The following is a 16,952-nucleotide window of genomic DNA, read 5'->3' on the forward strand; positions in this document are numbered from 1 at the left end:
ACACACACACACACACACACACACACACACAAAAACACAATAGAAAACATCAACAACAGATTAGATCACTTGGAAGACAGACCCTCAGGCAATGAAGACAAAAATATATAATCTTGAAAATAGAGTCAATCACAGAGATAAGATGTTAAGAAACAATGAATAGAACATCCAAGAATTATGGGATAATCTGAAAGGGCCAAATTTAATAATTATCAGGACAGAGGAAGTTACAGAGATACAAACCAAAGGAATGAACGATATTTTCAATGAAATAATATCAAAAAATTTCCCAAAGCTAAAGAATGAAAGGGAAAATCAAATACAAGAGAAATAAAGGATCCCAAATGTACAAAATTACAACAGATCTACATAAAGTCACATTATAATGAGAATGACTAGCATACAGAATAAGGATAAAATTTTAAAGCCTGCAAGAGAAAAATACCAGATTATATATAGGGGGAAACCAATTTGGATCTCAGCTGATTTCTCAACCCAGACCCTAAAACCTGGGAGGTCCTGGAATAACATATACCAAGCTTTGAAAGAAAAAGGATGCCAACTAAGAATCCTATATTCAGAAAAATGAAGCTTCAGATTTGAGGATGAAATAAAACCTTCCCTAATAAACAAAAATTAAAAGAATAGCAACCAGTGTTTTGAGCATGTAGAGGTACTGTATTTGATCAGACACTTTCTCAGCATCAGAACTTACAAAATTTTACACCAAAAATACAAAGAACCCAATCAATAAATGGGCCAAGGAACTGGACAAGACACTTTACAGAAGAAGATATAGAGGCAATTAACAAATTGGTGCAGTCACTCTGGAAAGCAGTATGGATATTCCTCAGAAAACTTGGAATGGACCCACCTTTTGACCCAGTTATCCCACTCCTCAGTTTATACCCAAAAGACTTAAAAGTAGAATACTACAATAATGCAGCCACATCAGTGTTTATAATAGCTCAATTCACAATAGCTAGATTGTGGAATCAACCTAAATGCCCTTCGACAGATGAATGGATAAAGAAACTACAGAATATATACACAATGGAATATTATTCAGTCATAAAGAAGACTAAAATTATGGCATTTGCAGGTAAATGCATGGAATTGGAGAATATCACGCTAAGTGAAATAAGTCAATCCAAAAAAAACAAAGGCCAAATGTTTTCCTTGATAAGTGGATGATGATATATAATGGGGGTGGGAGTTGCAGAGTGAGAGAAGAATGGAGGAACTTTAGATTTAGTAAAGGGAAATGAGATGAAGGATGAGGCAGGGTTGAAAGATGGTGGAGTGAGACAGACATCATTACCCTGTGTACATCTATGATTACATGAATGGTATGATCTGCATTGTATACAACCATAGAAATGAAAATTTGTACATCATTTGTGTACAATGAATCAAAATGCAGTCTGTAAAAATAAAAAAAATTTAAATCATACAGGAAACACAGTCTGCATTATTTCAATTTTTAAAATTTCACAAAGTTTATTTTATGTCAGAATGTAGTCTACCTTATTAATTTTCTACTTGTCATTTCTATGTATAGTTCTCTATAAATAACAAATATATCTAGGGGGTTAGGTTCTTTGGCCTTCTATATCATTACTCCTTCCAGTAAAGTGAGGGTCTTAAAACTTCCAAATATGATTGTGAATTTGTCTTTACAGTTTTGTGAATACTTCATGTATTTTGAAATTCTGTTATTAGGTACATACACATTTAAGATTGTTATACTTGCTTGAAGAAGTTACCCTATTATGGTTATGAAGTGTTCCCCTTTATCTCTGAAAATACTTTTTCTTGAAATTTATTTTATATTAATAGCTCTACTTCAGATGCCTCATGCTTATTTTCCCCTTCTTTTGCTTTTAACCTACTTGTGTATTGATATTTAAAATGTGACATATGTATAGAGCATATAGTTATTGTCTGGTTTTTACACATGTTGAACAATTATATCCTTTAATTATAATACCTAGATCATTTATATTTAAATTAATTACTGATATCTTTGAAAAAAGAACATCTGACATGAACATCCATGGAAAATTCGGTAAATAATAGGTTTGATGATGTAATATTTTGGAAAATAGTTTGAATAGTCCTACTGTCAGGCTCAGAGAGAAGACTGTTGGAATGCTTTTGTTGCAATTTGTCATTCTCTCATTTACCATATGGCACACAGCAACAGATTTTATTGTTTGTTAACACTTTTTATTTTTCAAATAAAGAATAATATATACTCTATATGCATATATATGCATATATATATTTACATATATATATATGACCATAAGCAGTCTCTTAGGTATCCCTTTATGATTTTAAAGTGAAATTCTCTAACAACAAATAATGCTGGGTATTTTTTCATATGCTTACTTACCACTTGGTTATCCTCTTCAATGAAATACCTGTTTATGTATTTTGTTAATTTTTAATTGCATTATTTGCTGATTGTTGAGTTTTCCAGTCTTTGTGTATTTTGTAAACTAGTATGTGTATATTGCAAAAAAAAAGCAACAAAAACAAATGTTTAGAAACATAAAAATTTATGATACCTTCATATGAATATAAAAATAACAGTGCTAAAGAACCATTTCCCTTGACAAGGATATAGCCACTGAGGGACATCTGCTCTACGGTGATTCAAGATATTTATGTATTTTATCTTCAATTTATCTTCTTTTAACATAGAAAATCAACATTTTGTAAAGGATAGTTTTCTATTATTTTTATTATGAATAACTATTTTAGTTACTCACATAATATCTAAAAGAATTTTTTGATACAATGAAAATAGTGAAAGGTCTCGCCAAAAAGACTTGACCCAAACTCCTATCCCAGAAAAATAATCACTGTTATTAAAAGATCAAGATGAAATATTGGTTCACACCTCACCCTTCTTACCCTACTTTAAAATCAGACTCCTGTAGCTGCATGTACATTGTTCTGGTTGAACATCGGAGTCTTGACGATCATCTCTCTGGTATTGCCATCTTGACTCAGGAATCATTTTCATACAACCTCTACTTTCATTCTGAAGCAACTTTCTAGACGTTATCTCTGGTCTTTCACAATTTTCCATTTTTCCTTCTATTTCTTCAGATGATGCCCAATGAATTCAAAAACTGAACTCCAGTTTTGAGGCCTTAAATAACACAACATGCCCTCATATAGAAAGCAGGAGTGTCCCACTGGAAGAACATGCCAAGAAATAAAACATGCGAGATATTTATTGTGGTGTATGCCTATGAAGGATAAAATGGAAGAGAACGGAAACTATTGATGAATGCCTCAGACCAGGAAGAAAGTGTCACCTAAGAAAGGACAAAGAAAGGGAAGAATTGGGTAGGAAATGTCACACTGCAGTTCAGTACTAAAAGGTCTTGAGGATGGTAGGAAACGGCAAGTAAAAATTCCTATCAAAAGAGACCTGTGTTAGGCAGAAATTGGTCAGCCCGGCAAATCCCACCCACCTTTCTGGATCATTGCCTCTACCTGAGCACTATGGTGCACACAAAGATGTATCAGCTATAAATTTTCATCCAACTCTGCTCCTCACAGCTCGTTCTTCTGACAGGAGCCAAGGAGGATTTTATAATGCTGACAATACACCATCAAAAATTAAATTAAAACCCCAACTTGCCATGATTTATTATTGTTATTTATATTTCATTAATCATTAATCATATTTTATTAAGCATAATTGTACATTTATTATTGTTGTTAACCAGTTTCAAATGAACATACATTTCTTAATGCCTATATATTAACAATCTAAGTATGGAGATGACAGAAGTGTTGGAGGAATGCAGAAATGAGAGGAAACAGCCCCCATATTAAATGTCTTTTAGGTCTTATTCATGATATAAAGTTTAAGCTCACAAAATGTTTATGGGAATATAGTTTAGTAATACTAATATATACTTATTTTTCCAGATGACCCTCATTGGATAAGTAAAACGTTGACCACTAGTTCTATTAACTTAATGTGTGGTACATTTGTGTTAGCGTTCAAAAGAGAAAAATGAGAATGTTATGCTTCTTATGAAAATCTTGGATGCCATTTTAGAGAGTAATAGTTGCAAGATAAATAATATGAACTACCATATCCCTTACTAGAATACTGGAATACACAGTATTATGTCTCTAATCATCTTATGTTAATGCTGCCTTTGTCAGTAAAAAATATAGGTATGCATGCACTCTTCAACACTAAATGGAATGATATAAGTTCTCAGAAATGAGTGTCACATGGTACAAATTTTGCCATTCACAAAGATAACAAATAGCAAGAATAATGGGAAAAGGAAATCCAAAAGTTTCCTTTCATTTTATCGATCTTGTTGTATTGAGCTTTACAGAGCTTATAATGAGGACTTTCCATCATAACTTCATGCCTATATCAAAACTGATAACAATGAAAATGCTTTTATCTTATTTGTCATTTCTCTACACCATTTCTCATATTTCTATATTTAGGTGAGAACACCATAATTTTAAATTTTTGTAACTTATGAAGCTTTCTGTACATTTTCAGATTAGGAAGAGCCCAGGAAATAATCCAGGAAAGGAAAAAATAGTGGTGTCTGCCTTTACCCCTAATGAAAAACAGCAGGATGTATGTTGCTTTATAAACATGCTTTAACATGTAGAAAACTTGTTAGAGTTTCTTGAGATAGAGAAACAAAACAATGAGATTTTAAGAGACATGGTAAACACTACTAACCACATAAAACACTATCTGTAGAAATTGAATGAGCAAAATCTCTTCATGAAAAACACCAGTAGAAATTTTAAGGTCCTTCAATTTCTCTATACAATTAGTTCTTCTAATTAAAATTTGTCTCTCTTTTTAATTTTAGTCATGACTTCCGCTAGTGCAACTCTAACATCCTTGTTCCTCAAACTGTATATCAGAGGGTTAAGCATGGGTCCCACATTAGTGTAGAAAACAGAAGAAATCTTTCCCTGGTCCATAGAGCCAGGTGAAGAATATTTAAGATACATGAATGCGGCTGATCCAAAAAAGAGAGAAATAGCAATGATGTGAGAGCTACAGGTGCTGAAGGCTTTTGATCTTCCATGAGTGGATTTGATGTGAAAAATGCTGGTAAGAATGAAAACGTAAGAAGTTAGGATGGTCAAACTGGGGACTGTGATATTAATACCCACCACAATCAGAACTACCACTTCATTGACATAGGTGCTGGTACAGGAAAGTTGGAGGAGGGGCAGTATGTCACACAAATAATGGTTGATGACATTGGCATGGCAGAAGGTTAGTCTAAGCATGCAGCCTGTGTGGGCAGTAGCCCCAGCAAATCCCATCACATAGGCAGCAAAGGACAATGCAGAACAGACTTGCTGGGACATGGTGACCTTATACAGCAATGGGTTACAGATGGCCACGTAACGATCATAGGCCATTGAGGTCAACATGTAGCACTCAGAGATGACAAAAAAGAGGAAGAAAAACAGCTGAGTCATGCAGCCCACATGGGAGATGACATTCCTCTTTGAGACAAAGTTCATCAACATTTTGGGACTGAAAACAGAAGAGTAACAGAGATCGATGAAGGACAGGTTGAAGAGGAAGTAGTACATAGGGGTGTGCAGGTGAGAATTGAGACCAATAAGTGTGAGCAAGCCCAAGTTGCCCACGATGGTGACAATGTAGATCATTAGGAACAGGTGAAAGAGGAGAAGCTGAAGGTCCCGACGATCTGTTAATCCAGCCAGAACAAACTCGGTCACCAGTGAGTCATTTCCAGTCAGCATGTTCTTGTTGAGAATCTGGGAGAACAGAAGAAATCTTCATTAATAGAGGACACAGCTATCTGCTTTCGTCATTGTTGGGGAGGATATTGGCAGAATTTAGATAATTTATCTTTTGCTTCATGTCGTCTGAATGAACCCTCCTTCTCAACATTTCATTCACTCTCTTTTGTATATATTCACTGAAAAGTGACAAAATAATTGCTCCTCTCCTGACTGGTAGAGAGGTGAAGTGGCTGTCAGGCAAACCTCCCCGGCTGATGAGCTTATGTAGTGGGGATGTGTCTCTCAAGACTCCTTCTACTTCACCTGGTCCCTCAATTCCTTGCCCCTAATCATGTTTCCATTATTCTACTACACCTCTATTCCCCAGTGCTAAAAAAGGAAAGAATTCTTCTAAGGAAGAGAATATACCAATATTCTTCTTCTGAGAAAGGAGTATGCCCTAGTCTATAGGGATCCCATATACCTTACCACAAGAATCCATAAAGTAAACAATTGATAACAGGTATGGGAAAGATCATTGGTGGCTTAAGATTTATAATGATCCATATACCCCAGTGTTTGTACACATTCCTTTCTCCTGCATCTTGGCTACACAGAGGCCAGAAGAAAGATGATGAATGTGTTTTCTAAGGTCAGGTTTGAGGAGATGAAGGAGAGTCATCATTTATTTGAGTGCTGGGTAATATTTGAGAAATTTGAGAAATTTGCCAAACTCTGTTCTTATAACACATAAACTCTGTATTTTTTAAAGGACTTTATACTGGTATGTTCCTGCGATACACCTGAAACTGCTGTAGCCATCCTTCCACAAAACTGAAGGACAAGCCAGCACAGCAAAATTTAGATGAGACATATGCAAACGGTTGATCCACAGATCCATACTGCTAAATTTCTTGTGATTCAATGTAATAATTCTACTCATTTTTAGTCACTTGGAGAGTGAGAGACAGAGAGAGACCAGATGAACTCACCCTACTTCCATTTAGAGAACTCACATGATCACCCTTTATGCATGTTCCACCTCTACTGTCCTGGAGGAGGAAGTGACTGGCTCCCAGGTATCTGAGCTGACCACTTGTTTTGCAAAATTCTTCTCCCTTCACCAGAAAAGGTATCAGAGCACAGATTTCACAATCCGAGTGTTCCAAGACTCATTCTGAGATATATATCAAACTTCTACTTATAAATTTTCTCAGAGGGTAGGAAGAAAAGCCATGGGCTTGACATCCGAATCAGTGCATCACAGAGCACATGACATTTGCTTAGGACTTATAATTCTTTGGGGCCTGATTAGAAATTCAGGAATGGGTGTCCCCTAGGATCTCCCCATGGTGATAAATGAGGAAAGGAAGAAACAATGGTGTTTGGGTTTACATACTCATTCATGTCAGTAGACATGATTCTCCCCTTAAGGGCTCTTGAATCCCAAGGGCACACAGTAAAGGAGCCTCTCCTGTTATTTATGAAGATGTAAATATAATTAAAATCATTACATTTTTCACTAATCATAAATCTAGGGAGTATAATGTTTTTACTAAAAATTTCTGTATAATTTAGTAAAGTTTATTCATTATGCTTATTTTTAATATTTTTAGTCCTTTAAATACTCAGCATTGAAGGGTTTATTTTTTTTAGTTCATTTTTATTGTGAACAAATGGGATACATCTTATGGTTCTGTTTGTACATGAAGTAGAGGCATACCATTTGTGTAATCAAACATTTACCTAGGGTAATAGTTTTTGATTCATTCTGTTATTTTTTTCTCCCCCCCATCCCTCCCATTCCTCTTATCCCTCTATAGAGTCCCTCCTTCCTCCATTCCTGCCCCCTTCCCACCCCCTATATGTGTCATTATCCACTTATCGGTGAGATCATTCGTCCTTTGGTTTTTTGAGATTGGTTTATCTCACTTAGCATGATATTCTCCAAATGCATCCATTTGCCTACAAATACCATAATTTTATTATTCTTTATGGCTGAGTAATATTCCATGGTATATATATATACCAGAGTTTCTTTATCTCAATAGAGGGGCATCTAGGTTGGTTCCACAATCTGGCTAATGTGAATGGAGCAGCTATGAACACTGTTGTGGCTGTATCTCTGTAGTATGCTGATTTTAAGTCCTTTGGGTATAGGCCAAGGAGTGGGATAGTTGGGTCAAATTGTGGTTCCTTTCCAAGTTTTCTAAGAAATCTCCACACTGCTTTCCAGAGTGACTGCACTAATTTGCTGCCCTACCAGCAATGTATGAGTGTACCTTTCTCCCCACATCCTCACCAACACCTATTGTTGCTTGTATTCTTGATAATCGCCATTCTAATTGGGGTGAGATGGAATCTTAGGGTAGTTTTGATTTGCATTTCTCTTATTACTAGAGATGTTGAACATTTTTTCATATATCTGTTGATTGCTTGTAGATCTTCTTCTGTGAAGTGTCTGTTCATATCCTTAGCCCATTTGTTGATTGGGTTATTTGTATTCTTGATGTAGTTATTTGAGTTCTTTATAGATTCTGGAGATTAGTGCTCTATCTGAAGTATGAGTGGCAAAGATATTCTCCCACTCTGTAGGCTCTCTCTTCACATTACTGATAGTTTCCTTTGCTGAGAGAAAGCTTTTTAGTTTGAATCTATCCCAGTTGTTGATTCTTGCTTTTATTTCTTGTGCTATGGGAGTCCTGTTAAGGAAGTCTGATCCTAAGCCAACAAGTTGAAGATTTAGACATACCCTTTCTTCTATAAGATGCAGGGTCTCTGGTCTGATTTCAAAGTGCTTGATCCATTGTGATTTGAGTTTTCTGCAGGGTGAGAAGGGTTTAGTTTCATTCTGTTGCATATGGTTTTCCAGTTTTCCCAGCACCATTTGTTGAAGAAGCTATCTTTTCTCCATTGCATATTTTTGGCCCCTTTGTCTAGTATGAGAAAATTGTATTTATTTGGATTTGTGTCCATGTCTCTATTTGTGTCCATTGATCTACCTGTCTATTTTGGTACCAATACCATGCCATTTTTGTTACTATTGCTTTGTAGTAGAGGTGAAGATCTGGTATTGTGATACCCCCTGCCTCGCTCTTTCTACTGAGGATTGCTTTAGCTATTCTGGGTTTCTTATTCTTCCAGATAAATTTCATGATTGCTTGCTCTATTTATGTAAGGTATGTCATTGGGATTTTAATTGGAATTGCATTGAATCTGTATAGCACTTTTGTTGGTATGGCCATTTTGACAATATTAATTCTGCCTATCCAAGAACATGAGAGATCTTTCCATCTTCTAAGGTTTTCTTTAATTTCTTTCTTCAGTGTTCTGTAGTTCTCATTGTAGAGTTCTTTCGCCTCTTTTGTTAGATTGAGTCCCAAGTATTTTATTTTTTTCAAAGCTATTGTGAATGGCGTAGTTTTCCTAATTTCTCTTTCTGAAGATTCATCACTTATGTATAAAAATGCATTAGATTTATGAGCATTGATCTTATACTTTGCTACTTTACTGAATTCACTTATGAGTTCCAAAAGTTTTCTGGTGGAATTTCCCAGTTCCTCTAAATGTATAATCATGTCATCAGCGAACAGGGATAGTTTGAGTTCTTCTTTTCCTATTTGTATCCCTTTCATTTCCTTGGTCTGTCTAATTGCTCTGGCTAGAGTTTCGAGGACAATGTTGAATAGAAGTGGTGAAAGAGGGCATCCCTGCCTTGTTCCAGTTTTTAGAGGGATTGCTTTCAGTTTTTCACCATTTAGAATGATATTGGCCATGGACTTAGCATAGATGGCCTTTGCAATGTTAAGGACTGTTCCCAATATCCCTATTTTTTCCAGTTTTTTGAGCATGAAGGGATGCTGTGTTTTATCAAATATTTTTTTCCTCATCTATTGCAATAATCATGTGATTCTTAACTTTAAGTCTATTGATATGGTAAATGACCTTTCTTGATTTCCGGATGTTGAACCAACCTTGCATCCCTGGGATAAAACCCACTTGATCGTGATGCACTGTCTTTTTAATATATTTTTGTATGCAATTTGCTAAAATTTTGTTGAGAATTTTTGCATCAATGCTCATTAAGGATATTGGTCTGAAATTTTCTTTCTTCAATGTGTCTCTGTCTGGTTTAGGCATCAAGGTGATATTGGCTTCATAGAATGAGTTTGGGAGGGTTTCCTCCTCTTCTATTTCATGAAATACTTTGAGAAGTATTGGAATGAGCTATTCTTTAAAGGTTTTGTAGAACTCACCTGAGAACCCATCTAGTCCCAGACTTTTCTTGGTTGGTAGACTTTTGATGACTTCTATTTTATTACTTGAAATTGATCTATTTAAATTGTTTATGTCCTCCTGGTTCACTTTAGGTAATTCATATATCTCTAAAAACCTGTTCATGTCTTCAAAGCTTTCTGTTTTGTTGGAGTATAGATTTTCAAAAGAGCTTCTAATTATGTTTTGTGTTTCAGTCGTGTCTGTTGTGATATTTCCTTGTTCATTCTGAATTTTAATAATTTTGGTTTTCTCTCATCTTCTCTTTGTTAGTGTGGCTAAGGGTTTATCAATTTTGTTTATTTTTTCAAAGAACCAACTATCTATTTTGTCAGTTTTTTCGATTTGTTTCTTTTGTTTCAATTTCATTGATTTCAGTTCTGATTTTAACTATTTCCTGTCTTTGACTACTTTTGGTGTTGCTCTGTTCTTTTTCTAGGACTTTGAGCCGTAATGTTAGGTCATTTATTTGTTGATTTTTTTCTTCTTTTGTTGAATGTGCTCCATGAACTAAATTTTCCTCTAAGAACTGCTTTCATAGTGTCCCAGAGATTTTGATATGTTGTTTCTTTGTTCTCATGTAACTCTAAGAATTTTTTTAATTTCCTTCCTGATATTTTCTGTTATCCATTCATCATACAATAGTGTATTATTTAATCTCTAGGTGTTGGAGTACTTTCTGTTTTTTACTCTGCCATTTATTTCTAATTTCAATCCGTTATGATCTGATAGAATACAAGGTATTATTTCTATCTTCTTGTATTTGCTAATAGTAGCTTTGTGGCTTATTATATGGTCTGTTTTAGAGAAGGATCCATGTGCTGCTGAGAAGAAAGTGTATTCGCTTTTTGTTGGATAGTATATTCTATATATGTCCGTTAAGTCTAAATTGTTGATTGTGTTGTTGAGATCGATGTTTCCTTTGTTCAATTTTTGGTTGGAGGATCTGTCCAGTAGTGAGAGAGGTGTGTTAAAATCACCTAGTATTATTGTGTTGGGGTCTATTTGATTTCTGGAATCAAAAAGGATTTGTTTGACATATATGGATGAGCCACTGTTTGGGGCATAGATATTTATGATTCTTATGTCTTGCTGATTTATGCTTCCCTTAAGCAGTATGAAATGTCCTTCTTTATCCCTTTTGACTAACTTTGGCTTGAAGTCCACTTTATCTGATATGAGGATGGATAATCGGTCTTTTTGCTGTGTCCATGTGCATGGTATGTTTTTCCCTATCCTTTCACTTTTAGTCTGTGGGAATCTCTTTTATGAGATGAGTCTCTTGCAGGCAGCAAATTGTTGGATCTTTCTTTTTAATCCAATCTGCCAGTCTATGTCTTTTGATTGATGAGTTCAGACCATTAACATTCAGGGTTATTATTGAGATATGATTTGTATTCCTGGTCATTTGGTTCATTTTTTTTTTTTTTTGACACAACTTGATTTGTCCTTTATTTGGTTGTTCCTTTAGGGTGGTTCCTCCCTTTGCTGATTTGCATCATTATTTTTCATCTCTTCCTCATGGAATATTTTGCTGAGAATGTTCTGTAATGCCGGCTTTCTTTTTGTAAATTCTTTTAGTTTTTGTTTATCATGGAAGGATTTTATTTCATCATAAATCTGAAGGTAAGTTTTTCTGGGTATAAGATTCTTGGTTGGCATCATTTTCTTTCAGGGCTTGAAAAAATGTTGTTCCAGGCCCTTCTAGCTTTTAGGGTCTGGATTGAAAAATCTGCTCCACAAGGCAGGTGGGTTGGTGCCCACCTGCTACCTCCATGATGCAAGTGGCCTAATTCGCAGTCAGCTGGCTCCGCGACTGCGACCAAACAGTGATGGCACCGACCTAGGTGCAGGGGTCAGGTGGGGTCGCTCAGTTATGACGTCTGTCCTTAGCCTGCTGGCTGGGCAGGTTATGTGCCCACTGCTTACCTCCGCAATGTAGGCGGCCTGGCTCAGCTGCCAGCTAGCTCCGCGACTGCCACCAACCAGTGATGGCACCGACCTAGGTGCAGGGGTCAGGTGGGGTTGCTCAAGAGTGTATATTTTATAGGAATTAAAGCACTCATTGATCATAGGTATTTTAGTAAGAATATTGTATAAAATAAGAATTATTTTTTTCATGACAATTTAATTGTTTTGGAATGTTCTGACTCAATATTTAAATTTTGTTATACTCCTCACTCAACTTCACCCACAAAGAATCTTCCATAAGTGTAGGACTCCCCAATTTTATTACCTCTCTAACCTAGGACTCCAACAACACTTTGACCATTTGGAGCTCTTTTAGTTTGTTCCTGTGCCTCTTTAGCATGCCCCACCCCCACGCTCTGTGTCTGTGTGTGTCTGTGTGGTGTGTGTGTGTGTGTGTGTGTAGTTGAAGTTGTTGTATAGGATTTTATTTTGTTTTACTTTGATGGGAATAGAATCCAAGACCTTTCACATGTTGGCAAGTAACCTACCACTGAGCCACACTCTATCCTCATTTGTAATTTTGAGCACCTCTTTACTTTCTGACACAATAAGAGGCAGTAGGTTCATCTAGGATAGCTGAAGCTCCATCCAGGAATCATCCATTTCTACAAAAAGCGTGATTCCTTTTACTGGACAATGATATTATAAAACAAAAGCTGATGCTAGGTGCACTCATTGTTGTTGGGGTTTCATTTCTTTTAGGCTCCCTCAGTTGACAGAATAAAGAAAAATATTTGCGTACTAACTCATGCATAAACATATCTATAAATGTTCCCATATGAAACTATTTGTATTTGTATCTGTATATTAAGGTAAATTGGAGTTTTACTAATGTCTTCAATAGTAATGTTATCACATAGATTATTCTAGCCTTTCTCCTTACATATCTGTAAATTCCTACTCTAACTGTTAAAATTGGCTCCCCCTTCATCTATTTACATAATTTTAACTTCTATTATACAGGTATAGCCTTCTCAGAATTGTTCATCTGTGCTCCACAGGAACAATTTCATTAGCAATAGGCAGCTCTTGTGTAAAGTAACATTTTCCTTCAGCTTTTAAGTAATCCATTCATTTTCAATGTTATTTAAGTCAGCATCTATTCCCCTACCTTCCTCAGTGAACTTGTTTCATGCATTTCTAATACAACTATATTTCCTTTTCATAACCTGCATTTCTTTCTGAGATTCCTTGATCTTATGAACAGTTTCAAATTTCATATATTCAAGTTCACTCTTTGGGCTACAAAATTACGCAGGTTTGGAAATGCATTGTGTTGTGCATCCAACATGACAATATCATTCAGAAGAGTTTTGCTGCCATCAAACTTTCATGTTTCTCTGTTTATCCCTTCCTGCTCCCTCCAAACCATTTATATTTCACTATACATACTTTTTGGTCCCACAAAGTCATACAATTTGATTGCCTGGTTTCTAGCTTTTTCAGTTGGCAATGTGCAATTAAGACACCTCCACACATTTTGTGGTCTTAGAGAGTTCATTTCTTTTCATTATTTTGTATGGACATCTTGCAACTTGTTTCTCTATTTCCATTTGATAACATCTTGGTTACTTGGAGTTTGGGGAAAACATAAAACTATTGTAAACATTCACATCAGGTTTCTGTGTAGAAGGATATCTTCAAATCAATTAAGTAAATATCCTGGAGAAGATGAATTGTTTACCTTTATAAAAATTTGCTAATCTCCTCCAATGGGACTGCCCCATTTTGCATTCTTATTAACTGCCATCTGAAATGAATGAGATCTCCTATTATTATATATTCTTGTCAAAATTTGGAATTGTCAGTTTTTCAAATTTTACCATTTTAATAATCGTGTACTAGTATCTGTTTTCTATTTTTTATATTAGTTTATTTTTTAAGATTATTTTAGTGCATTGCATAATTGCAGGGTAAATGCTTATAATGTAGTTTGGTTCATTTCAATTCCCAGTACTATTCCCATTCTTTTCATCCTCACCTCCTCTGATCCCCTTCTTCTACTCTATTGGTATTCCACTTATTTATTTGTTTGTCTGTTTGCCTGTTTGTCTTTAATTGGTGAATTACAGTTACATAAACAATTGGAATGAATTGTGACCTCATCACATTTACAAGTGTCACAATTTGGTCAAATTTATTTTCTAGTTCTTTCCTCACCCTTGGTTCCCTGCTTCTACTCTACTGCTCTTCCTTCTATTTTCATGAGATCCCTCTTTTTATTTCTTGTTTCTGTTTAGTTTCCCCATATAAGGGGAAAACATTTGAACTGTGGCTTTCTGAGTCTGACCTATTTCACTTAGTAAGAAGTTCTTCAGTTCTGTCCCTTTACCACCAAATTACATCATTTCATTCTTCATATTGGTTGAGTACAACTCCATTATGTATATATGCCATATTTTCTTTATCCATTAATCTCCATTCATCTACTGATGGGCATTTAAGCTGGGTCCACAACGTGGCTATTGTGGATTCTGCTGTTATAAACATCAGTATGCATGAATCATTATAACGCTGATGTTAGAATGTAGGGGAAAAGATGCACACATATTGTTAGTAGGACTGCACATTAGTACAATCACTCTGGAAATCAGTATTAAGATTCCTCAAAAGACTAGAGATGAAACCACCCCATGACCCAGATATCCTGTTCCTAGGTATATATCCCAAAGACCTAAAATCAGCATACCTTAGGGACAGAGGCACATCCTTTATAAGCAGTGTAATTCACAATAGCCAAGCTATGTAATGAGCCCACAGACAAATGCATAAAGAAAATGTGATATATATACACAAGGGAGTTCAGACAGTCATAAAGAGGAATGAAATGATGATGGCATTTGCTGGTAAATGTACGGAACTAGCAAATATAATGTCTTTCCAATTCAAATTATGTTTATGAAGGGACTATGATAACAGAATAGGAAATATATTTGTATATAGCATACATGCATATAAAATATAACATATATATTACACCTCATTCCCTAGCTTTAAAAATCATTTTATGACTTTATTCAAGTAGTACTTCAGAAAAAGTTTCAGTTTTAAGAACTTTGTCTAAACATTCATTATAATGAATATAGACAGAAGAGTAGAAGTAGACATTAAACATTCAGACTATGCTTGAGGAATTCAATTTAATTATAACTGTGAGATGAAATTACAATAACACAAATTCTTAACTCTGCTCTAAACATAATAAATTTAATCAGAGTGAATTAAAGTTCTCAACTGGAATCATGTTCCTCTAAGGTTATTCATATAAACCAATGTTTTAGAACTTTTCAAATTTCACAATTATCATATACATATTTAAATTACAGTAATAATGAACTGTTGTCCCACAACTAAGATATATCTACTGAAAGCATTTGCCCTGAACTCATTTTAAGTATGACAAACCATAGATGGCATACCTTCTGTGCAATATACACAATGAGAACATTTTTAGAGCACAGTTTGATACAGCTTTAAGATAAATAATACATTTTTTATCTCAACATAATGATGTAACAACTAATGGGTTTGTTAAAGTACATACACTACTACTGAGGAAAAAATTACACATCTCACCAGAAAGGCTTGACCCAAACTCCTTAGATTCACCATCCTTAAAAATTGATCACTATTATAAAAGGATGAAACGGAATGTTGCTTTGTAGATCACCTGGTTGACCCCAATTTAAAATGAGATTTCTGCAATAGATGTGGATTTTTCTAGTTGGTCATCAAAACCTTGCAGATCATCTCTATGCTCTTGGTTCAGGGCTTTGCTTCTGCATAATTGCCACTTATAGACCCATTTTGAACAAGTCTCCAGAAGTTCTCTCTGTTCCTTCATAATTCTCCATTCTTTCCTTCTGTTTCTTCATAAAGGTGTGCAATTGGGTCAAAATATGTATTCTGTATCCTCGGCTTTGATGTATTAATTACGTCACATGACTATTTCCTCATCTAAAGAACCAGGCAACACTTATCACTAAGAGGGTAAGCATAAACAGGAGGTAGGTTTTGTTCCTTTTGTTGCTGATGTGTGTTTGTTTTTCCTTTTTCTGTTCTTAATTTTTTTATTTTTTATTTTTTGGTGCTTTTGGTACAAGTATATATTCTACCACCAAACTAAATACTCAGCTATTGTTTGGGGTTTTTTTTGAATGTAGTAAATAGACATCCTTTTTCAAAAGGGAATTCTTGCATGACAGAGGAAACCAAAAACAAACAAACAAAAAAAAAAACTGACATTACAGGTAATATGGTGATCTATAGTGAAGAATATCATTCTCTATTTTTTAAAAAAATATGCTAGACAAAATCTAGAGATCAGAGACAAACTGATGAGAATTTCAGTTCTATTTGTGACAAAACATCATTTAATTAAAACATTGCCATTGTTGATGGTGTTTAAAAAACCTAGGCAGAGAGCTGAGACTCATTCATCCACAAATACCCATAAGAATGGCAACTTTGTCAGATAAAGTGAGGCTAAAATTCTAGAGGAAGAATCTTTTTTAAAATAACCTAAATAATTCTAGAAATGTTTACTTACCATGTCAACGATTTTAGTTACTTCTTTCTCTTTTAATGCACTTATATGAAATAAAACCCTTGAAATAGGAAATGGATCTACAAAATCATCTCAGAAAAGCAATGAAAAAATGAACTTGTTGGAAAGCATCCAACTTACTGATTTTCACTGAATAGAGAAGACAGAAAAAGTACTAGATAGTGTTACATTTAGATAGAAATGGATATCTGCCCAGTGTCTACATTTGATACAGGGAATAAAGACCGTATTGGAGACACCCTAGAATGAAGGATGAGTCTCAAGTCCAAGAGTCAGCCCACATAGATACACTGTATGCTGAGAAAAGAAATTACAATAGAAATCATGCCCAAACTGTAGCATGAAAGATGAAGAGAGGGAA

General features: G+C 35.0%; 1 protein-coding gene across 1 annotated transcript; it reads right to left on the reverse strand.

Moving 5' to 3' along the window:
* Positions 1 to 4,851: 4,851 nt before the first annotated feature.
* Positions 4,852 to 5,822, reverse strand: LOC124958528 (olfactory receptor 8B3-like). The gene has a single exon (XM_047516644.1). It carries the CDS (start codon positions 5,794 to 5,796, stop codon positions 4,852 to 4,854), a length of 945 nt encoding a protein of 314 aa, XP_047372600.1. The 5' UTR covers positions 5,797 to 5,822.
* Between the last annotated feature and the right edge of the window lie 11,130 nt (positions 5,823 to 16,952).

This window comes from Sciurus carolinensis, chromosome 11 (genome assembly GCF_902686445.1).
Source record: "Sciurus carolinensis chromosome 11, mSciCar1.2, whole genome shotgun sequence".
In the NCBI taxonomy this organism is placed as follows: Eukaryota; Metazoa; Chordata; class Mammalia; order Rodentia; family Sciuridae; genus Sciurus; species Sciurus carolinensis.

Bases quoted from the DNA above. Each gene is read 5' to 3' on its own strand.
- LOC124958528 (XM_047516644.1), bottom strand. From the start codon at position 5,796: ATGCTGACTGGAAATGACTCACTGGTGACCGAGTTTGTTCTGGCTGGA.